We start from the raw sequence: 25,006 nt of genomic DNA, 5'->3' as shown, positions 1-25,006 counted from the left end.
TGGAAACAGCAGAGGTGTGTTTTATAGAGTGATAGAGATGGAAACAGCAGAGGTGTGTTTTATAGAGTGATAGACATGAAACAGCAGAGGTGTGTTTTATAGAGTGATAGACATGAAACAGCAGAGGTGTGTTTTATAGAGTGATAGACATGGAAACAGCAGAGGTGTGTTTTATAGAGTGATAGACATGAAACAGCAGAGGTGTGTTTTATAGAGTGATAGACATGAAACAGCAGAGGTGTGTTTTACAGAGTGATAGAGATGGAAACAGCAGAGGTGTGTTTTATAGAGTGATAGACATGGAAACAGCAGAGGTGTGTTTTATAGAGTGGTAGACATGGAAACAGCAGAGGTGTGTTTTATAGAATGATAGACATGGAAACAGCAGAGGTGTGTTTTATAGAGTGATAGACATGAAACAGCAGAGGTGTGTTTTATAGAGTGGTAGACATGAAACAGCAGAGGTGTGTTTTATAGAGTGATAGAGATGGAAACAGCAGAGGTGTGTTTTACAGAGTGATAGACATGAAACAGCAGAGGTGTGTTTTATAGAGTGATAGACATGGAAACAGCAGAGGTGTGTTTTATAGAGTGATAGACATGAAACAGCAGAGGTGTGTTTTACAGAGTGATAGACATGGAAACAGCAGAGGTGTGTTTTATAGAGTGATAGAGATGGAAACAGCAGAGGTGTGTTTTATAGAGTGATAGACATGAAACAGCAGAGGTGTGTTTTATAGAGTGATAGACATGGAAACAGCAGAGGTGTGTTTTACAGAGTGATAGACATGAAACAGCAGAGGTGTGTTTTACAGAGTGATAGACATGGAAACAGCAGAGGTGTGTTTTATAGAGTGATAGACATGAAACAGCAGAGGTGTGTTTTATAGAGTGGTAGAGATGGAAACAGCAGAGGTGTGTTTTATAGAGTGATAGAGATGGAAACAGCAGAGGTGTGTTTTATAGAGTGATAGAGATGGAAACAGCAGAGGTGTGTTTTATAGAGTGATAGAGATGGAAACAGCAGAGGTGTGTTTTATAGAGTGATAGAGATGGAAACAGCAGAGGTGTGTTTTATAGAGTGATAGACATGAAACAGCAGAGGTGTGTTTTACAGAGTGATAGACATGGAAACAGCAGAGGTGTGTTTTATAGAGTGATAGAGATGGAAACAGCAGAGGTGTGTTTTATAGAGTGATAGAGATGGAAACAGCAGAGGTGTGTTTTATAGAGTGATAGACATGAAACCGCAGAGGTGTGTTTTATAGAGTGATAGACATGAAACAGCAGAGGTGTGTTTTATAGAGTGATAGACATGGAAACAGCAGAGGTGTGTTTTATAGAGTGATAGACATGAAACAGCAGAGGTGTGTTTTATAGAGTGATAGACATGAAACAGCAGAGGTGTGTTTTACAGAGTGATAGAGATGGAAACAGCAGAGGTGTGTTTTATAGAGTGATAGACATGGAAACAGCAGAGGTGTGTTTTATAGAGTGATAGACATGGAAACAGCAGAGGTGTGTTTTACAGAGTGATAGACATGGAAACAGCAGAGGTGTGTTTTATAGAGTGATAGACATGGAAACAGCAGAGGTGTGTTTTATAGAGTGATAGACATGGAAACAGCAGAGGTGTGTTTTATAGAGTGATAGACATGGAAACAGCAGAGGTGTGTTTTATAGAGTGATAGACATGAAACAGCAGAGGTGTGTTTTATAGAGTGATAGACATGGAACAGCAGAGGTGTGTTTTACAGAGTGATAGATATGCAACAGCAGAGGTGTGTTTTATAGAGTGATAGACATGGAAACAGCAGAGGTGTGTTTTACAGAGTGATAGACATGAAACAGCAGAGGTGTGTTTTATAGAGTGATAGACATGGAACAGCAGAGGTGTGTTTTACAGAGTGATAGACATGAAACAGCAGAGGTGTGTTTTATAGAGTGATAGACATGGAAACAGCAGAGGTGTGTTTTACAGAGTGATAGAGATGGAAACAGCAGAGGTGTGTTTTACAGAGTGATAGAGATGGAAACAGCAGAGGTGTGTTTTATAGAGTGATAGACATGGAAACAGCAGAGGTGTGTTTTACAGAGTGATAGACATGGAAACAGCAGAGGTGTGTTTTATAGAGTGATAGACATGGAAACAGCAGAGGTGTGTTTTACAGAGTGATAGACATGAAACAGCAGAGGTGTGTTTTATAGAGTGATAGACATGGAAACAGCAGAGGTGTGTTTTATAGAGTGATAGACATGGAAACAGCAGAGGTGTGTTTTATAGAGTGATAGACATGGAAACAGCAGAGGTGTGTTTTATAGAGTGGTAGACATGGAAACAGCAGAGGTGTGTTTTACAGAGTGATAGACATGGAAACAGCAGAGGTGTGTTTTATAGAGTGATAGACATGGAAACAGCAGAGGTGTGTTTTACAGAGTGATAGACATGAAACAGCAGAGGTGTGTTTTATAGAGTGATAGACATGGAAACAGCAGAGGTGTGTTTTATAGAGTGGTAGACATGAAACAGCAGAGGTGTGTTTTACAGAGTGATAGAGATGGAAACAGCAGAGGTGTGTTTTATAGAGTGATAGACATGGAAACAGCAGAGGTGTGTTTTATAGAGTGATAGACATGGAAACAGCAGAGGTGTGTTTTATAGAGTGGTAGACATGGAAACAGCAGAGGTGTGTTTTATAGAATGATAGACATGGAAACAGCAGAGGTGTGTTTTATAGAGTGATAGACATGAAACAGCAGAGGTGTGTTTTATAGAGTGGTAGACATGAAACAGCAGAGGTGTGTTTTATAGAGTGATAGACATGGAAACAGCAGAGGTGTGTTTTATAGAGTGGTAGACATGGAAACAGCAGAGGTGTGTTTTATAGAGTGATAGACATGGAAACAGCAGAGGTGTGTTTTACAGAGTGATAGACATGGAAACAGCAGAGGTGTGTTTTATAGAGTGATAGACATGGAAACAGCAGAGGTGTGTTTTACAGAGTGATAGACATGGAAACAGCAGAGGTGTGTTTTACAGAGTGATAGACATGGAAACAGCAGAGGTGTGTTTTATAGAGTGATAGACATGGAAACAGCAGAGGTGTGTTTTATAGAGTGATAGACATGAAACAGCAGAGGTGTGTTTTATAGAGTGATAGACATGGAAACAGCAGAGGTGTGTTTTATAGAGTGATAGACATGAAACAGCAGAGGTGTGTTTTATAGAGTGATAGACATGGAAACAGCAGAGGTGTGTTTTACAGAGTGATAGACATGAAACAGCAGAGGTGTGTTTTACAGAGTGATAGACATGGAAACAGCAGAGGTGTGTTTTATAGAGTGATAAGAGATGGAAACAGCAGAGGTGTGTTTTATAGAGTGATAGAGATGGAAACAGCAGAGGTGTGTTTTATAGAGTGATAGAGATGGAAACAGCAGAGGTGTGTTTTATAGAGTGATAGAGATGGAAACAGCAGAGGTGTGTTTTATAGAGTGATAGACATGAAACAGCAGAGGTGTGTTTTACAGAGTGATAGACATGGAAACAGCAGAGGTGTGTTTTATAGAGTGATAGAGATGGAAACAGCAGAGGTGTGTTTTATAGAGTGATAGAGATGGAAACAGCAGAGGTGTGTTTTATAGAGTGATAGACATGAAACAGCAGAGGTGTGTTTTATAGAGTGATAGACATGGAAACAGCAGAGGTGTGTTTTATAGAGTGATAGACATGAAACAGCAGAGGTGTGTTTTATAGAGTGATAGACATGAAACAGCAGAGGTGTGTTTTACAGAGTGATAGAGATGGAAACAGCAGAGGTGTGTTTTATAGAGTGATAGACATGGAAACAGCAGAGGTGTGTTTTATAGAGTGATAGACATGGAAACAGCAGAGGTGTGTTTTACAGAGTGATAGACATGGAAACAGCAGAGGTGTGTTTTATAGAGTGATAGACATGGAAACAGCAGAGGTGTGTTTTATAGAGTGATAGACATGGAAACAGCAGAGGTGTGTTTTATAGAGTGATAGACATGGAAACAGCAGAGGTGTGTTTTATAGAGTGATAGACATGAAACAGCAGAGGTGTGTTTTATAGAGTGATAGACATGGAACAGCAGAGGTGTGTTTTACAGAGTGATAGACATGAAACAGCAGAGGTGTGTTTTATAGAGTGATAGACATGGAAACAGCAGAGGTGTGTTTTACAGAGTGATAGACATGAAACAGCAGAGGTGTGTTTTATAGAGTGATAGACATGGAACAGCAGAGGTGTGTTTTACAGAGTGATAGACATGAAACAGCAGAGGTGTGTTTTATAGAGTGATAGACATGGAAACAGCAGAGGTGTGTTTTACAGAGTGATAGAGATGGAAACAGCAGAGGTGTGTTTTACAGAGTGATAGAGATGGAAACAGCAGAGGTGTGTTTTATAGAGTGATAGACATGGAAACAGCAGAGGTGTGTTTTACAGAGTGATAGACATGGAAACAGCAGAGGTGTGTTTTATAGAGTGATAGACATGGAAACAGCAGAGGTGTGTTTTACAGAGTGATAGACATGAAACAGCAGAGGTGTGTTTTATAGAGTGATAGACATGGAAACAGCAGAGGTGTGTTTTATAGAGTGATAGACATGGAAACAGCAGAGGTGTGTTTTATAGAGTGATAGACATGGAAACAGCAGAGGTGTGTTTTATAGAGTGGTAGACATGGAAACAGCAGAGGTGTGTTTTACAGAGTGATAGACATGGAAACAGCAGAGGTGTGTTTTATAGAGTGATAGACATGGAAACAGCAGAGGTGTGTTTTACAGAGTGATAGACATGAAACAGCAGAGGTGTGTTTTACAGAGTGATAGACATGGAAACAGCAGAGGTGTGTTTTACAGAGTGATAGACATGGAAACAGCAGAGGTGTGTTTTACAGAGTGATAGACATGGAAACAGCAGAGGTGTGTTTTATAGAGTGATAGACATGGAAACAGCAGAGGTGTGTTTTATAGAGTGATAGACATGGAAACAGCAGAGGTGTGTTTTACAGAGTGATAGACATGAAACAGCAGAGGTGTGTTTTATAGAGTGATAGACATGGAAACAGCAGAGGTGTGTTTTACAGAGTGATAGACATGGAAACAGCAGAGGTGTGTTTTACAGAGTGATAGACATGGAAACAGCAGAGGTGTGTTTTATAGAGTGATAGACATGAAACAGCAGAGGTGTGTTTTACAGAGTGATAGACATGAAACAGCAGAGGTGTGTTTTACAGAGTGATAGACATGGAAACAGCAGAGGTGTGTTTTATAGAGTGATAGACATGAAACAGCAGAGGTGTGTTTTACAGAGTGATAGACATGAAACAGCAGAGGTGTGTTTTATAGAGTGATAGACATGGAAACAGCAGAGGTGTGTTTTACAGAGTGATAGAGATGGAAACAGCAGAGGTGTGTTTTACAGAGTGATAGACATGAAACAGCAGAGGTGTGTTTTATAGAATGATAGACATGGAAACAGCAGAGGTGTGTTTTACAGAGTGATAGACATGGAAACAGCAGAGGTGTGTTTTACAGAGTGATAGACATGAAACAGCAGAGGTGTGTTTTATAGAGTGATAGACATGGAAACAGCAGAGGTGTGTTTTATAGAGTGATAGAGATGGAAACAGCAGAGGTGTGTTTTACAGAGTGATAGACATGGAAACAGCAGAGGTGTGTTTTATAGAGTGATAGAGATGGAAACAGCAGAGGTGTGTTTTATAGAGTGATAGAGATGGAAACAGCAGAGGTGTGTTTTACAGAGTGATAGAGATGGAAACAGCAGAGGTGTGTTTTATAGAGTGATAGAGATGGAAACAGCAGAGGTGTGTTTTACAGAGTGATAGAGATGGAAACAGCAGAGGTGTGTTTTACAGAGTGATAGACATGGAAACAGCAGAGGTGTGTTTTATAGAGTGATAGACATGGAAACAGCAGAGGTGTGTTTTACAGAGTGATAGACATGGAAACAGCAGAGGTGTGTTTTATAGAGTGTTAGACATGGAAACAGCAGAGGTGTGTTTTACAGAGTGATAGAGATGGAAACAGCAGAGGTGTGTTTTACAGAGTGATAAACATGGAAACAGCAGAGGTGTGTTTTATAGAGTGATAGACATGGAAACAGCAGAGGTGTGTTTTATAGAGTGATAGACATGGAAACAGCAGAGGTGTGTTTTATAGAGTGATAGACATGGAAACAGCAGAGGTGTGTTTTATAGAGTGGTAGACATGGAAACAGCAGAGGTGTGTTTTATAGAGTGATAGACATGAAACAGCAGAGGTGTGTTTTACAGAGTGATAGACATGGAAACAGCAGAGGTGTGTTTTATAGAATGATAGACATGGAAACAGCAGAGGTGTGTTTTATAGAGTGATAGACATGGAAACAGCAGAGGTGTGTTTTATAGAGTGATAGACATGGAAACAGCAGAGGTGTGTTTTATAGAGTGATAGACATGGAAACAGCAGAGGTGTGTTTTATAGAGTGATAGACATGAAACAGCAGAGGTGTGTTTTATAGAGTGATAGACATGGAAACAGCAGAGGTGTGTTTTACAGAGTGATAGAGATGAAACAGCAGAGGTGTGTTTTATAGAGTGATAGACATGGACACAGCAGAGGTGTGTTTTATAGAGTGATAGACATGAAACAGCAGAGGTGTGTTTTATAGAGTGATAGACATGGACACAGCAGAGGTGTGTTTTATAGAGTGATAGACATGGAAACAGCAGAGGTGTGTTTTATAGAGTGATAGACATGAAACAGCAGAGGTGTGTTTTATAGAGTGATAGACATGGAAACAGCAGAGGTGTGTTTTACAGAGTGATAGACATGGAAACAGCAGAGGTGTGTTTTATAGAGTGATAGACATGAAACAGCAGAGGTGTGTTTTATAGAGTGATAGACATGGAAACAGCAGAGGTGTGTTTTACAGAGTGATAGACATGGAAACAGCAGAGGTGTGTTTTATAGAGTGGTAGACATGGAAACAGCAGAGGTGTGTTTTATAGAGTGATAAACATGGAAACAGCAGAGGTGTGTTTTCTGTGTAATTAGCAGCACAATGCAGACTGTCAGAATGTCAGTGCTCAGACTTCAGTCGTTGGGAAAGAAGGAGCTAAATATGTGATCACCTCTCCCCACTGATTAGGCACCTCTAATGAAAGGAGTTCAATACTTTGTTAATGTTTGGCTGTGGGAGGAGAGCCTGTCAACAGAAACACTTGTTTATTTCAGTGTTGAAGTTAAAGTTTCACAGACTGGATCTGAAGTATGAGTTGCTCTACAGTACGGTGACAGACAGTACGGCGACAGACAGTACAGTGGCATATTTTGTCTTGCCCATTCACCTTCTGAATGGTACACATACAGTACACAATCCATGTCTCAATTGTCTCAAGGCTCCCCCCTCCGCTCATCTACATTGATTGAAGTGGATTTAACAAGTGACATCAATAAGGGATCATAGCTTTCACTGAGCAGGGAATGAGATGGGATGAGTCTGTAGCCTGAGCAGGGAATGCGATGGGATGAGTCTGTAGCCTGAGCAGGGCATGAGATGGGATGAGTCTGTAGCCTGAGCAGGGAATGCGATGGGATGAGTCTGTAGCCTGAGCAGGGAATGCGATGGGATGAGTCTGTAGCCTGAGCAGGGAATGCGATGGGATGAGTCTGTAGCCTGAGCAGGGCATGAGATGGGATGAGTCTGTAGCCTGAGCAGGGCATGAGATGGGATGAGTCTGTAGCCTGAGCAGGGTAGACCTTGGATGAGTCTGTAGCCTGAGCAGGGTAGACCTGGGATGAGTCTGTAGCCTGAGCAGGGTAGACCTGGGATGAGTCTGTAGCCTGAGCATGGTAGACCTGGGATGAGTCTGTAGCCTGAGCAGGGTAGACCTGGGATGAGTCTGTAGCCTGAGCAGGGTAGACCTGGGATGAGTCTGTAGCCTGAGCATGGTAGACCTGGGATGAGTCTAGCCTGAGCAGGGTAGACCTGGGATGAGTCTGTAGCCTGAGCAGGGTAGACCTGGGATGAGTCTGTAGCCTGAGCAGGGTAGACCTGGGATGAGTCTGTAGCCTGAGCAGGGTAGACCTGGGATGAGTCTGTAGCCTGAGCAGGGTAGACCTGGGATGAGTCTGTAGCCTGAGCAGGGTAGACCTGGGATGAGTCTGTAGCCTGAGCAGGGTAGACCAGGGATGAGTCTGTAGCCTGAGCAGGGTAGACCTGGGATGAGTCTGTAGCCTGAGCAGGGTAGACCAGGGATGAGTCTGTAGCCTGAGCAGGGTAGACCTGGGATGAGTCTGTAACCTGAGCAGGGTAGACCTGGGATGAGTCTGTAGCCTGAGCAGGGTAGACCTGGGATGAGTCTGTAGCCTGAGCAGGGTAGACCTGGGATGAGTCTGTAGCCTGAGCAGGGTAGACCTGGGATGAGTCTGTAGCCTGAGCAGGGTAGACCTGGGATGAGTCTGTAGCCTGAGCAGGGTAGACCAGGGATGAGTCTGTAGCCTGAGCAGGGTAGACCTGGGATGAGTCTGTAGCCTGAGCAGGGTAGACCAGGGATGAGTCTGTAGCCTGAGCAGGGTAGACCTGGGATGAGTCTGTAACCTGAGCAGGGTAGACCTGGGATGAGTCTGTAGCCTGAGCAGGGTAGACCTGGGATGAGTCTGTAGCCTGAGCAGGGTAGACCTGGGATGAGTCTTTAGCCTGAACAGGGTAGACCAGGGATGAGTCTGTAGCCTGAGCAGGGTAGACCTGGGATAGGTCTGTAGCCTGAGCAGGGTAGACCAGGGATAGAGTTTAATGGCTTAAAATAAAGGTGAAAAATATGGCAGAAATAATGAGCTCCTTGTATTCAAATCAAATCAAATTTTATTTGTCACATGTGCTGAATACAACAGTGAAATGCTTACTTACAGGCTCTAACCAACAATGCAGTTTTAAGAAAAATAAGTGTTAATTCAAAAATAGGTAAGTCAAAAATGTAAATAACACATAATTAAACAGCAGCAGTAAAATAACAGTAGCGAGGCTATATACAGTACAAGGGATACCGGAACAGAGTCAATTAGCTCTTGAAATATGCAAACTCATCTGAACATTCTATCGTTATAGTATAGAGAACTAGCTGTTTCTCTATGAGTCATACTATAGGGTTGGCTATTTAAAAAATCTATATACTGTATATATTTAACTAGGACAAATTTACAATGACGGCCTACACCAGCCAAACCCGGATGACACTGGGCCAATTATGCGCAGCCCTATGAGGACTCACAATTACGGCCGGTTGTTATACAACCTGGAATCAAACCAGGACGTCTGTAGTGACGCCTCTAGCACAGAGATGCAGTGCCTTAGACCACTATGCCACTCGGGAACCCCAAAGCTATGTGAGAACCTAATGATTTAGGTCTATAGTATGTCTTTAAAATAGCTAATTGATTTAGCTGTGGGTTACAGTAGCACATGTTGTTTCTGTTTGTCGTTAAGGTGAAGCATACATTGCAATGCATACTGTACATAAACTGTGTATACTGACTGACAGTCAAATGTTTTGTCAGCACACTGTGTTACACACATTAGGTTTTATATGATGGGTTATTCGGTAAATACACAAAACCCAAACTATCCAGCACTTTCCGAACTAGTCTATTCATACAATGTATCTCTTATTTAGTACTAAATAGATTGCAGAAACATTGGCCCAATAAAGTGTGGTGAACAAACTAAAAATATGTCTTTAGTCCATCTCATATAGACTCTGAATGGGAGAAATCTACGGCCCATTTTGGTTTTGTTTATGTTCGGGTGCCCCATGAAAAATGATTTTAATCACATAAATGCATCCTGGTTGGAGTGTAGTTGAAGTGATCTTCCTATCACATCCATTTGATTGGATCTTCACTTTTCTGCTTGTTCTCTGGTACACTAGGGTCCCACTGAGGGGTTAGACCGTACCACTAGGGTCCCACTGAGGGGTTAGACCGTACCACTAGGGTCCCACTGAGGGGTTGGGCCGTACCACTAGGGTCCCACTGAGGGGTTAGACCGTACCACTAGGGTCCCACTGAGGGGTTAGACCGTACCACTAGGGTCCCACTGAGGGGTTAGACCGTACCACTAGGGTCCCACTGAGGGGTTAGACCGTACCACTAGGGTCCCACTGAGGGGTTAGACCGTACCACTAGGGTCCCACTGAGGGGTTGGGCCGTACCACTAGGGTCCCACTGAGGGGTTAGGCCGTACCACTAGGGTCCCACTGAGGGGTTGGGCCGTACCACTAGGGTCCCACTGAGGGGTTAGACCGTACCACTAGGGTCCCACTGAGGGGTTAGACCGTACCACTAGGGTCCCACTGAGGGGTTAGACCGTACCACTAGGGTCCCACTGAGGGGTTGGGCCGTACCACTAGGGTCCCACTGAGGGGTTAGACCGTACCACTAGGGTCCCACTGAGGGGTTGAGTACCACTAGGGTCCCACTGAGGGGTTAGACCGTACCACTAGGGTCCCACTGAGGGGTTAGACCGTACCACTAGGGTCCCACTGAGGGGTTGGGCCGTACCACTAGGGTCCCATTGAGGGGTTAGACCGTACCACTAGGGTCCCACTGAGGGGTTAGACCGTACCACTAGGGTCCCACTGAGGGGTTGGGCCGTACCACTAGGGTCCCACTGAGGGGTTGGGACGTACCACTAGGGTCCCACTGAGGGGTTAGACCATACCACTAGGGTCCCACTGAGGGGTTGGGCTGTACCACTAGGGTCCCACTGAGGGGTTGGGCCGTACCACTAGGGTCCCACTGAGGGGTTGGGCCGTACCACTTGGGTCCCACTGAGGGGTTGGGCCGTACCACTAGGGTCTGTTTGAATAACTGACTGTTAGCTATTGATGTCCAGGAGAAGTTTCTCATCACATAGTTTTTTATATTTTCTATCAGCCCTTTCCTTCCAAGCTTGACTTTAAAGAAATGACTGTGTGAAATATGAATGGATGTGAAATAGGACTCAATAAGATCAACAACTGCTGCGCACAATCAGGCAGATGTGCTTATTGCCGTTTTCTGGTTATTTCAATGTTGACTATAGCTCTTCATTAGTTAGATGAAGAGGCTAAAATTGTGTTGTTGAAAGTATTAATGGCTGCTTCTCTCAGTCCAATCCAGTGGGTCTGATGGTTTAGAAGGAACTGTGTGTTTAAACTACTACTGTAGTTTCTATTATGACAGATGCTGTGGTTCATTATGTTGTAGGTAAACAGACTTTTTAACACTTGTGCACCCAGGCAACGCAAACGGACACACACACACACACACACACACACACACACACACACACACACATACACACACACATACTGTTCCGTCCTATGCAATCCTGACACACACACCCTTTTCTGATGCAAATGCGTTTCCATGGCACCTGGCTGCATGGAAACATAAAGTGTTTATCCAAATCAGCTGCCACATCCATCATACAGCTCAGTCTTCAACACCCATTACAGTCCCGCGAGGCTCAGTTGTTAGAGCATGGTGCTTGCAAAGCCAGGGTTGTGGATTTGATGAAAATGTATGTGATCTGGATAAATGTACAAAATGACACTGTCCTGTCCAACAACAGAGCTCAGCACCTCTCCATGCTAACCAGCTCAGTGTTAGCCAAGGGCTAAGGAAGCGTACAGTGACTCATTACGACTATACCTTTTCTCCAGGCAGATTACATGGTTACGAACAACTCCAGGCCAAGCTGACTCCTAGGGAATGCAGAGGGGAGAAGTGGTGACTGGTTTACTTTAGTTAATTTGGATCCCCATTAACTGTTTCTCATGCAGCAGCTACTCTTCCTGGGGTCCAAATGGTGAGGTCAGCAGAGAGCTGAGCAGACTGCAGTGGCTGTGTGACTAGCTGATGGGGATTGTCATTAAGGGGGTTTGTCATGAGTGGTCTAATAATGTTGAAAGCTGCTATGTAAAAAAGGAGGTGGTAACACAGAGTGGAAATGACCTGCCAGTGCCACTACCACGAGGAATGACGGTCTCATGGACCCCTCAAGGCCACACTACTTCATAATGCCTTTTATAAAGACAGTTTCTGGTATGAAGAATAGCCCCTGCTAACTATGAGTTGATATCCTTAGTTAATATCTGGTGAGAGAATGAACTTCAGGAGCTACGTGAGGTATATTGGTGCTCAGTGTGAAATATTGCAGTTCTGCCACATGGTCTCACCTGGCGTTCCACAAGGTCTCACCTGGCGTTCCACAGGGTCTCACCTGGCGTTCCACAGGGTCTCACCTGGCGTTCCACAGGGTCTCACCTGGCGTTCCACAGGGTCTCACCTGGCGTTCCACAGGGTCTCACCTAGCGTTCTACAGGGTTTGATTTTGGGTCCGCTACTGTTTTAGTTTATATATGTTACCCCTTGGCAGCGTTAAAAGAAAACACAGCATTGATTTTCAATGCTACGCAGACGATACACAACTTTACTTTTCTCTGTCGCCAGAAGATTTTCGCTCCACGGATAAACGATTAGACTAATAGTGATTTAAATACTTGGATGGCTCACAGCTTCCTACAGCTAAATCAAGAGAAGACAGGTAATTTTTGTTGTAGACAAAGCACAGAGAGAGAATCTGGCCACACATTTTAATTCACGGGCAATAAAGATAAAACACAAGGTAAAAAACGTAGGTGTCATTTTAGATTCTTAACTCAATTTCAAATCACACATTAGGGATGTGACCAAAATAGCTTTTTTTCCCCAAGTGAGGAACATTGCCAAGGTGCGGCCGTTTCTCTCTCCGGCTGATACAGAGAGACTCATCCATTATTTTACTACTGTAATGCTCTCCTGTCTGGTCTACTCAAGAAAAGCATTGGTCAACTGCAAAACATACAGAATGCTGCAGCATGGGTACTGACCAAGACCAGACAGAGAGCACACATTACACTGGTTTAAAGGTCTCTGCACTGGCTGCCTGTGAGTTTTACAATTCATTTTAAGATTCTTCCATTGGTTTTTAAATCAATCCACGGTTGTGCACCCCAATACATGTCAGACATACTTTTAAGTTATGTACCCAGTAGGTCCCTCAGGTCCTCTGGTACTGGCCTTTTAACTATCCCAAAGCCTAGGACCAAGAGGCATTGAGAGGCAGCCATTAGTTATTATGATCCCAGCCTCTGGAATAGCCTGCCAGAGAACCTGGGGGGGCTGAAACTGTGAACATATTTTAAAATCTTGAAAAACTTTTTTTAGCTTTGCTTTGCCTTAAGGTGCTTTATAAGTTGTTGAGTTTTTGTTCTTTTTTTGTTTTTTTATCTTATGTTTGTTGTGTAGTAAATATTTCAGCTTTTATTTTCATCGTTTTTTAAATATTTTCCCCGGTGAAACACATTGCATTGCAGTCCATGTCTGAAATGTGCTGTTTAAATAAAGCTTGATTTGATAAGAAGTAGTGATATGAGTGTGAATTCAAAGATGTGTATACAAAACTTGCTACGCACTCAGTGGTTGAAAGATACCTTTTTTGTGCATGGTTGTGTATGTGTGTGTGTGTGTGTGTGTGTGTGACGCATGACCCAACGCATGACCCAATCCCAGAGAGCTGAAATGGAATCTCCTTTTCTGGCAGCGGGTTCATGCTGTGGAATATATGAGAGTATTTACTCTCATCTCTCATACAGGAGGAGTGAAACTCTCTCATCATAATTCCTTATTCATGAGGGATCAGGTCTACTCTTTTCTAAGCATTATGCAAAGCAGCAGCCTCTGACAGTAGATACATCTGCATCCCAATATTCCCTCTGTAATACATGACTTTTGACAAGAGTATGGCCCCTGGTCAGTAATGCATTCATAATGTAGGGATGCAGACCTATATTACGGTGCATTCTGGGAAACTGTGAGGTGCTATTTCAATAGGAAAGAGGGATGTTGGCAGAATCCTTTTTTTTTTGCCTCCCGTCTAATAATATCTCTCGATTCGACGTCTGAATGTGATGATTTAAACTAAAGGTGAAGAGGACAGCTAGGTTTCAGAAGGGGTTTGTGAGGTCGCAGTCACACTGGTTTGTACCTGGAGTTTGTTTGTGCCTTCCTGGCCATGAAGCAGTGTGCTCTCTCACCTGCTTATGCAAATGAAAATGTATTTGCTGAAGAAGTCACTGTTGTTGACCTCTGTAGTGTCTATGTTACAGTGAATTTGCCCTAGGCCTAGAAAACTTCAGCAGAATTCTTCTGGATACCATCATGCTGTTTCAATGCGTCTCCACACTCTGTTAAAGAGGAGTTTGCATAGAGCTTGGTATAACATGGCGAAAACTACTTTGTCATTCTGTATGCAAAACCATTTAATTGATTGTCTTATGCTATTCAAATGTTGTTGCAGGCCCCTTTTGTGTTTTTATTTGCATATGGAAAAACAAAAACGTGGTCCACGTTGATCCACAAATAAACTACGATTCAGTTGGATTTTCCTTTTGAAAGCATTAGTTGAATTTCTTTGTGTAGGGCAAGCTTGCTCACTCTATCACACCCTGTCATTGTCACTGAGCCCTACATTTCTCAAGAGCCAGCCAAGACAGTCTCTACAGTTGACAGTTTCACTTTGTTAATGAATTCCCAAATACCTACAAGAATATTCTTAAGTTATTTTATTTTAATTCAGTTTTTTTATTTCAGAAGTCATCCCATGGAGGCAAGTTTCTCTAAGATATCTCTGTCCTATATCAGATATCCACAATCACTTCTACAGTATTTACATGAGATCAGTTGTGTCTGTTAGTTTGACCTGAATGACTGTGATATCAATGACTGTAAAACCCATTGCTATTTTTTTTGTCTATTCACAATGTGTATCTGCCATCTTGAGCATTTGTCCTGGGCAGCATACTGTATTTGTGTATTATCTTGTGTAAAGAGCTCTGTTCATCCATGCACTCTGAACTGACCCTGCCATTCCACACAGGTTTGTGTGTACCCGCCTTACATGCCCCTAGGTCATCCGTCTATTCACTTCAATTTACCGCTGTCTCTTATAATATATACTATGTATACAAAAGTATGTGGACACCCCTTCAAATTAGTGGATTATAAAATTAAGCACACAGCCATGCAATCTCCCTAGACAAACATTGGCAGAAGAATGGCCTCACTGAAGAGCTCAGTGACTTTCAGTGACCTTTTTGTTGGCACTGTCATAGGATGTCACATTCCCAACAAGTCAGTTCGTCAAATGTCTGCCCTGCTAGATCTGCCCCGGTCAACTGTAAGTGCTCTTATTGTGAAGTGGAAATGTCTAGGAGCAACAACGGCTCAGCCGCGAAGTGGTAGGCCACACAAGCTCACAGAATGGGACCGCCTAGTGCTGCAGCACGTAGTGTGTAAAAATCGTCTGTCCTCAGTTGTAACACTCACTACCGAGTTCCAAACTGCCTCTGGAAGCAACGTCAGCACAAGAACTGTTCGTTGGAAGCTTCATGAAATGGGTTTCCATGGCCGAGCAGCCGCGCACAAGCCTAAGATTACCATGCTCAATGCCAAGCGTCGGCTGGAGGGGTTTGTCCGACCTCACTAATGCTCTTGTTGCTGGATGCTATCAAGTCCCTATAGCAATGTTCCAACATCTAGTGGAAAGCCTTGCCAGAAGAGTGGAGGCTGTTACAGCAGCAAAGGGGGGACCAACTCCATATTAATGAGTGGAGGCTGTTACAGACGCAAAGGGGGAACCAACTCCATATTAATGAGTGGAGGCTGTTACAACAGCAAAGGGGGAACCAACTCCTTATTAAGGAGTGGAGGCTGTTATAGCAGCAAAGGGGGAACCAACTCCATATTAATGAGTGGAGGCTGTTATAGCAGCAAAGGGGGAACCAACTCCTTATTAAGGAGTGGAGGCTGTTATAGCAGCAAAGGGGGAACCAACTCCATATTAATTTTGGAATGAGATGTTAGACGAGCAGGTGTCTACATGCTTTTGATCATGTAGATATTTAGTGGTAGAGCTACTTTATGTGGATTGGATAGATTTGTCTGTCTGCTTAAGTTATCAGGTGTGTCTCTCTTTGCAGGGCAACAACTTGTATTTTAATTGGTGAGCTAACTACTTGTGTTGTAGTGGATGATTGTCTGGTTAACTTCTAGTTGTTGTGTTTTAATTGCAGGGTATCAACATCGCGGGGTCAAGTAATGCTGAGACTGCTCCTCCTGCCAACCCAGGGATGTACCAACTGGACATCACTCTAAAGAGGGGACACAACCTCGCCATCAGGGACAGAGGAGGTATCTCTCTATGGGATCCATCTCTCTCTTTCTCTATCTCTCTGTGGGATCCATCTATCTCTATCTCTATCTCTCTGTGGGATCCATCTCTCTCTTTCTCTATCTCTATCTCTCTTTGGGATCCATCTCTCGTTCTCTCTTTCTCCATCTCTCTGTGGGATCCATCTCCATCTTTCGCTCTCTTTCTCTTTCTCTATCTCTCTTTGGGATCCATCTCTTTCTCTCTCTATCCCTCTTTCTCTCTCTCTCGCTGCTCCCGAGTGGTGCAGCGGTCTAAGGCACTGCATCTCAGTGCCAAAGGTGTCACTGCAGACCCTGGTTTGTTTCCAGGCTGTATCACAACTGGCCGTAATTGGGAGCCGGGGTAGGCCGTCATTGTAAATAAGAGTTTGTTTTTAACTGGTTTGCCTGGTTTCATAATAAATAAAAAAAAAAAAACTCTGTGGGATCCATCTCTCTCTGTTTACCTCTTTCTCTATCTCTTTAGGATCCATCTCTCTCTGTTTACCTCTTTCTCTATCTCTTTAGGATCCATCTCTCTCTGTTTACCTCTTTCTCTATCTCTTTAGGATCCATCTCTCTCTGTTTACCTCTTTCTCTATCTCTTTAGGATCCATCTCTCTCTGTTTACCTCTTTCTCTATCTCTTTAGGATCCATCTCTCTCTGTTTACCTCTTTCTCTATCTCTTTAGGATCCATCTCTCTCTGTTTACCTCTTTCTCTATCTCTTTAGGATCCATCTCTCTCTGTTTACCTCTTTCTCTATCTCTTTAGGATCCATCTCTCTCTGTTTACCTCTTTCTCTATCTCTTTAGGATCCATCTCTCTCTGTTTACCTCTTTCTCTATCTCTTTAGGATCCATCTCTCTCTGTTTACCTCTTTCTCTATCTCTTTAGGATCCATCTCTCTCAATTCAATTTCAATTTAAGTGGCTTTATTGGCATGGGAAAACCTCTCTCTCTCTATCTCTGTGGGTTATATCACTCTATCTCTGTGGGTTATATCACTCTCTCTCTCTCTCTATCTCTGTGGGTTATATCACTCTCTCTCTATCTCTGTGGGTTCTACCTCTCTCTATTTTTCTCTCTGTTTGGATTTCTCTGTGGGTATCCTCTCTCTTTCTTTATGGATTTTCGATCTCTCTCTCTTTCTCTCTTTGGATTCCATCTGTCTTTTTCTGTGAACTCTCTCTCTCTCTCTCTCTCTCTCTCTCTCTCTCTCTCTCTCTCTCTCTCTCTCTCTCTCTCTCTCTCTCTCTCTCTCTCTCTCTCTCTCTCTCTCTCTCTCTCTCTCTCTCTCTCTCACACACCCTGTTTCTTTGTCTCTCTGTCTTGTAGACTACTCATTAGGACTGTTAAAATAGGCCTTTCCACATCCAGCAGCAGAGGGCTATAATTGCAGCCTGCGTCTGGTTTGCTGACTGTTAAAGTAACTGTACTCATAATCTTATACTCATAATTGTGGCTGAAGCAAAAAAAAAAAAAAAAAACTGTAAACAGACCGTTTAAAAAATGCTTGCTTTTGCACCATAGAAGATGAAGGCCAATCAGCGTTCTACTCGCATGAATATTTTTAATGACCGGTAGGCCCACACCATTTTGTTTTTGGGGTATGCCCACTCCATTCCAAAACAGAAAAGCAGCTTTTTAACATACTTCTTTACATTTTTTTGGAAGAAAAACTATTCCACTCATATTGCAATTAATTATAGGTCATATTTCATGTAAATCTGGAAATACTGGACAGTTACTTTAATGCAATGATCATAATGGGTGTGAGCCGAATGCAACCAAATGCACAGAGATGTCTGTCTGTGTATCAAAGAAACAGATTCTACAAGTCAATTTAATATTTTTATAGGATCCCATTGAAAAGGAGGTTCTCTTTTCTCTAAAGCTATAAAGGGATAGTAAAATTAAATAGCTCTTTACTATTTATGATCGGGCTCTTACTGAATCGAAAGAGGGAAAACCGATGTGATCTCTTACCAAGTCTCAGAAGCAGAACTGCTGTCCTCACAGGTGTTGAAACAGTAATACTCAGAGAGCAAAAGCTCCATGCCCCTCCCTAGTAGTCTGGCAGGCTATAGCTCAACCACTCTATGGGACATCACATGAATCTATCTCAGTCCAGGCACGGATCATCAGTGTGTGTGTGGGAGAGCGTTGGTCTACAGCCAGGGCACCAGCAATAGAGCAGTCTGTCTCAGAAACCAATGGGACCCCCTGACAAGTGGAGCAGATATACAGGAGGCCATAATTCTCCTTATCTCCTCACATAGAGCTCAGGCTATTAGACCTGACATATAGGGGAGAATGAGATCCTATTAGACCTGTTATAGAGGGGAGAATGAGATCCTATTAGACCTGTCATAGAAGGGAGAATGAGATCCTATTAGACCTGTCATAGAGGGGAGAATGATATCCTATTAGACAGGTCTAATAGGATCGCATTCTCCCCTCTATGACAGATAGAGGGGAGAATGCGATCCTATTAGACCTGTCATAGAGGGGAGATTGAGATCCTATTAGACCTGTCATAGAGGGGAGAATGAGATCCTATTAGACCTGTCATAGAGGGGAGAATGAGATCCTATTAGACCTGTCATAGAGGGGAGAATGAGATCATATTAGACCTGTCATAGAAGGGAGAATGAGATCCTATTAGACCTGTCATAGAGGGGAGAATGATATCCTATCTTGAACTGAGACCTGTAATATATATCTTTGTCACATAACTGCTATAATGCATCATTCTCCTGGACCTAAGGCACTCACCCCTGTCCAAATTAGCTTCCAATGACAACCTCTGGTGAGGTACTACATGGCTGTGACCAGGTGATGCCCCACTGTCTGCTCTCTCCCAGGTGGTTGGGTGTTACTGGGCGATGGTGATGGCGGGGTACAGCCACAGAGCTGACGTCCCCAATATAGCACACTATTTTAGACCAGAGCCCATAAGGCACCCTATTCCCTATATAGTGCACTACTTTAGGCCAGAGCCCATAGGGCACCCTATTCCCTACATAGTGCACTACTTTTGACTAGAGCACTATGTAGGGAATAGGGTACCGTTTGAAACACAGCCAAGACTATAGTATCATGACCACTGGACCTGGTAGGACAGAGACCAGATCACCAGCTCTAAGTCTGGCTGATGGAGTGTACTATATACATGCTGAGGAAATTAGAACAAGTGGGTTGGGTGTTTTGTTTTTGTTTACTGTAGAGCAATAGTAATAGGATGCATAGACATGACACAGGTAATGTGAGTGTAGCTTCACAATTCATGCTTTTAAAAAGTTTACAATTGAACCACAGAAGTTGTTTGAGTATTTCTACTGTGAAAGCTTGTTTTCTGAATGGAGAGTCAGGGTCCGTGTGGCTTTGGTTCAGGTGTCATGTGCTTGGAGAGGCTGTTATTGCTGTATGCCCTTTATTATGAAATTTAAAGGGCTGTGTGTGTGTGTGTGTGTGTGTGTGTAGTTTAGCATTTTCCCAAGCGTTCCTCGTCTGCCTCTACAAACCCTGTGCCTTCTGAGATTGACGATAAGACCAGTCAACGTGTTAAATCAAAGTTTATTTGTCACGTGCGCCGAATAGAACAGGTGTAGACTTTACAGTGAACTGCTTACTTACAGGCTCTAACCAATAGTGCAAAAAAGGTGTTAGGTGAACAATAGGTAAATAAAGAAATAAAACAACAGTAAAAAGACAGGCTATATACAGTAGCGAGGCTATATACAGTAGCGAGGCTATATACAGTAGCGAGGCTATATACAGTAGCGAGGCTACTTACAGACACCGGTTAGTCGGGCTGATTGAGGTAGAATGTACAGTGCCTTGCGAAAGTATTCGGCCCCCTTGAACTTTGCGACCTTTTGCCATATTTCAGGCTTCAAACATAAAGATATAAAACTGTATTTTTTTGTGAAGAATCAACAACAAGTGGGACACAATCATGAAGTGGAACGACATTTATTGGATATTTCAAACTTCTTTAACAAATCAAAAACTGAAAAATTGGGCGTGCAAAATTATTCAGCCCCTTTACTTTCAGTGCAGCAAACTCTCTCCAGAAGTTCAGTGAGGATCTCTGAATGATCCAATGTTGACCTAAATGACTAATGATGATAAATCCAATCCACCTGTGTGTAATCAAGTCTCCGTATAAATGCACCTGCACTGTGATAGTCTCAGAGGTCCGTTAAAAGCGCAGAGAGCATCATGAAGAACAAGGAACACACCAGGCAGGTCCGAGATACTGTTGTGAAGAAGTTTAAAGCCGGATTTGGATACAAAAATATTTCCCAAGCTTTAAACATCCCAAGGAGCACTGTGGAAGCGATAATATTGAAATGGAAGGAGTATCAGACCACTGCAAATCTACCAAGACCTGGCCGTCCCTCTAAACTTTCAGCTCATACAAGGAGAAGACTGATCAGAGATGCAGCCAAGAGGCCCATGATCACTCTGGATGAACTGCAGAGGTCTACAGCTGAGGTGGGAGACTCTGTCCATAGGACAACAATCAGTCGTATATTGCACAAATCTGGCCTTTATGGAAGAGTGGCAAGAAGAAAGCCATTTCTTAAAGATATCCATAAAAAATGTTGTTTAAAGTTTGCCACAAGCCACCTGGGAGACACACCAAACATGTGGAAGAAGGTGCTCTGGTCAGATGAAACCAAAATTGAACTTTTTGGCAACAATGCAAAACGTTATGTTTGGCGTAAAAGCAACACAGCTGAACACACCATCCCCACTGTCAAACATGGTGGTGGCAGCATCATGGTTTGGGCCTGCTTTTCTTCAGCAGGGACAGGGAAGATGGTTAAAATTGATGGGAAGATGGATGGAACCAAATACAGGACCATTCTGGAAGAAAACCTGATGGAGTCTGCAAAAGACCTGAGACTGGGACGGAGATTTGTCTTCCAACAAGACAATGATCCAAAACATAAAGCAAAATCTACAATGGAATGGTTCAAAAATAAACATATCCAGGTGTTAGAATGGCCAAGTTAAAGTCCAGACCTGAATCCAATCAAGAATCTGTGGAAAGAACTGAAAACTGCTGTTCACAAATGCTCTCCATCCAACCTCACTGAGCTCGAGCTGTTTTGCAAGGAGGAATGGGAAAAAATTTCTCTCAATGTGCAAAACTGATAGAGACATACCCCAAGCGACTTACAGATGTAATCGCAGCAAAAGGTGGCGCTACAAAGTATTAACTTAAGGGGGCTGAATAATTTTGCACGCCCAATTTTTCAGTTTTTGATTTGTTAAAAAAGTTTGAAATATCCAATAAATGTCGTTCCACTTCATGATTGTGTCCCACTTGTTGTTGATTCTTCACAAAAAAATACAGTTTTATATCTTTATGTTTGAAGCCTGAAATGTGGCAAAAGGTCGCAAAGTTCAAGGGGGGCGAATACTTTCGCAAGGCACTGTACATGTAGACATGGTTAAAGTGACTATACATATATGATGAACAGAGAGTAGCAGTAGCGTAAAAGATGGGTTGGCGGGTGGTGGGTGGCGGGACACAATGCAGATAGCCCGGTTAGCCAATGTGCGGGAGCACTGGTTGGTCGGCCCAATTGAGGTAATATGCACATGAATGTATAGTTAAAGTGACTATGCATATATAATAAACAGAGAGTAAAAAGAGGGGTTGGGGGGGGTTGGGGGGAGGCACACAATACAAATAGTCCAGGTAGCCATTTGATTACCTGTTCAGGAGTATTATGGCTGGGGGTAAAAACTGTTGAGAAGCCTTTTTGTCCTAGACTTGGCACTCCGGTAACGCTAGCCATGCGGTAGGAGAGAGAACAGTCTATGACTCGGGTGGCTGGGGTCTTTGACAATTTTTAGGTATTTTGACACCGCCTGGTATAGAGGTCCTGGATGGCAGTCAGCTTAGCCCCAGTGATGTACTGGGCCGTACGCACTACCCTCTGTAGTGCCTTGCGGTCAGAGGCTGAATAATTGCCATACCAGGCAGTGATGCAACCAGTCAGGATGCTCTCGATGTTGTAGCTGTAGAACCTTTTGAGGATCTCAGGACCCAGGCCAAATCTTTTTAGTTTCCTGAGGGGGAATAGGTTTTGTCGTGCCCTCTTCACGACTGTCTTGGTGTGTTTGGACCATTCTAGTTTGTTGTTGATGTGGACACCGAGGAACTTGAAGCTCTCAACCTGCTCCACTACAGCCCCGTTGATGAGAATGTGGCTGCAGCACAGCATAGCACACAGCCACCAATCCTATTACCTCAATATGGGGCTCAATATGTTTGCATGTAATAACGAATAAGTATGTAAACGTGATATTCCGTTGCTAATGGAAGACACTGAAGTCTAGAATATATCGTGAGAGAGTTGTTGAACTTGGTCTGCTCCCTTTTGTGGTATTGTATACGGCAGCCATGTTGACTCAAATAAACATCTGGCTTTATTGAATCTTCCTCTGCTGTTTGTTCTACCTTGTCATTACCCTCAACTGAGGCATTACTATTTTCAGATATCCTGCAATGTCATTATTTACTCTATTCCATACATCTTCAAATGTCATTTTATTTCTTTATTTTTCATCATCTTGCGATACTATCTCTTTTATAGATGATTTGTTTTCTGTATTCATCCAGTCTCACCATGTCATGCTTCTTACCCAGGCAAAATATGCCAGAGCTACCACACACTAAATGATACTTCTCTTCAATTGTGTGGATTTTGTTTTGTTTGTTGCTACTTTATCACTACTCTGGACGGTTCTGACTTAGAATATGTGGACAACTACAAATACCTAGGTGTCTGATAAGACTGTAAACTCTCCTTCCAGACTCATATTAAGCATCTCCAATCCAAAATTAAATCTAGAATCGGCTTCCTATTTCGCAACAAAGCATCTTTCACTCATGATGCCAAACATACCCTCGTAAAACTGACTATCCTACTGATCCTTGACTTCTGCGATGTCATTTACAAAATAGCCTCCAACACTTTACACAGCAAATTGGATGCAGTCTATCACAGTGCCATCCGTTTCGGCACCAAAGCCCCATATACTACCCACCACTGAGACCTGTATTCTCTCGTTGGTTGGCTCTCGCTTCATATTCGTTGCCAAACCCACTGGCGCCAGGTCATCTATAAGTCCTTGCTAGGTAAAGCCCTGCCTTATCTCAGCTCAATGGTCACCATAACAGCACCCATCTGTAGCATGCGCTCCAGCAGATATATTTCACTGGTCACCCCCAAAGCCAATTCCCCCATTGGCCACCTTTCCTTACAGTTCTCAACTGTCAAAGACTTGAACAAATTGCTAAAATCACTTAAGCTGGAGACTCATATCTCCCTCACTAACTTTAAGCATCAGCTATCAGTGCAGCTTACAGATCATTTCACCTGTACATAGCCCCTCTGTAAATAGCCCATCCAACTACCTCATCCCCATATTGTTATTTATTTTATTTATATATTTAAAAAACAAATGTTGCTCCTTTGCACACCATTTTCATTACTTGCACGTTCATCTTCTGCAAATCTATCACTCCAGTGTTTATTTGTGAAATTGTCATTATTTCACCACTATGGTCTATTTATTGCCTTACCTCCCTAATCTTACTTAATTTGCACACACTGTATAAAGATTTTTCTATTGTGTTATTGACTGTGCGATTTTTTTATCCCATGTGTAACTGTAACTCTGTGTTGTTTGTGTCACACTGCTTAGCAGTTGTAAATTAGAACTTGTTCTCAACTGGCCTACCTGGTTAAATAAAGGTGAAATAAATACAAATCGATGACAAACTTTAACCACACGTCTCTATCATTCGCGCTCTCTCTATCCCTCTGTCTCTCCATCTCCCACTCTCTCCATCCCTAAGGCTGATAATTAAGGAGGTGATTTGTGAGTTGGAGAACAGGGGGAACATTTGTGGTCAGTATCTCTCCTGAGTGTGTGTCTGATAGAGTACTCTTCAGAACATCTATATGGGCGGCAGGTAGCCTCGGTTAGAGCAATGGGCCAGTAACCGAAAGGTGAAAAATCTGCCATTGTTCCCTTGAGCACGGCACTTAACCGTAATTGACCTCACTCTCTGTGGGCGTCTCACATGGAGTTGGATAAGCAAGAAACTCATTTCCATTACACACAATTGTCTAACAGGACCAATATAAGCCCCCCAAATTATTATTATTATTATTATAGATAATCCTACATTTAGTTGTCTCACTGGGTAGGAGTTGGCAAAGTTCACATTTGTAGTAAAAGACAGAGGTTTGGTGTGAATCGGTTGAGCACAGAGATATGTCATTTTAAGCTGTTGAGCATATTAGGATGAGACTAGTTTCTGTATAATGTTGTGTAAAATGACATTACCACTCCTCACACTGACTACAGGCCAAAGCTCTGTTCCATCACAGCTTTGGGTGTCAAGAGCAGGTGGCAAAAAAATCTCCTCAATAACCCTATAATTGAAATCAAGTCAAAGTTTATTGTTCGCGTACACAGATTTGCTGAGGTAATTTTTTAAATGTATCTTCTTCTTAATGCATTTGAGCCAATTAATTGTGTTGTGACAAGGTAGGAGTGGTATACAGAAGATAACCCTATTTGGTAAAAGAACAAGTCCATATTATTATTAAGAACAGAGAAACGACAGCCCATCATTACTTTAAGACATGAAGGTCAGTCAAC

At 42.8% G+C, this 25,006-nt stretch overlaps 1 protein-coding gene across 4 annotated transcripts in view; it reads left to right on the top strand.

Moving 5' to 3' along the window:
- LOC139410650 (multiple C2 and transmembrane domain-containing protein 1-like) overlaps nt 1–25,006 on the top strand; it is a 272,821-nt gene that overhangs the window by 98,062 nt on the left and 149,753 nt on the right. For all 4 annotated transcript variants that reach the window (XM_071156008.1, XM_071156009.1, XM_071156010.1 and 1 more), the window contains exon 2: nt 16,189–16,306. In XM_071156008.1, the coding sequence (XP_071012109.1) occupies nt 16,189–16,306 (118 nt within the window). The remainder of the gene's footprint in view (nt 1–16,188; nt 16,307–25,006) is intronic.

This window comes from Oncorhynchus clarkii, chromosome 6 (assembly GCF_045791955.1).
Source record: "Oncorhynchus clarkii lewisi isolate Uvic-CL-2024 chromosome 6, UVic_Ocla_1.0, whole genome shotgun sequence".
Classification (NCBI taxonomy): Eukaryota; Metazoa; Chordata; class Actinopteri; order Salmoniformes; family Salmonidae; genus Oncorhynchus; species Oncorhynchus clarkii.
The sequence above is the reverse complement of the archived record's forward strand: the minus strand, read 5'-3'. Positions and strand labels throughout refer to the sequence as shown.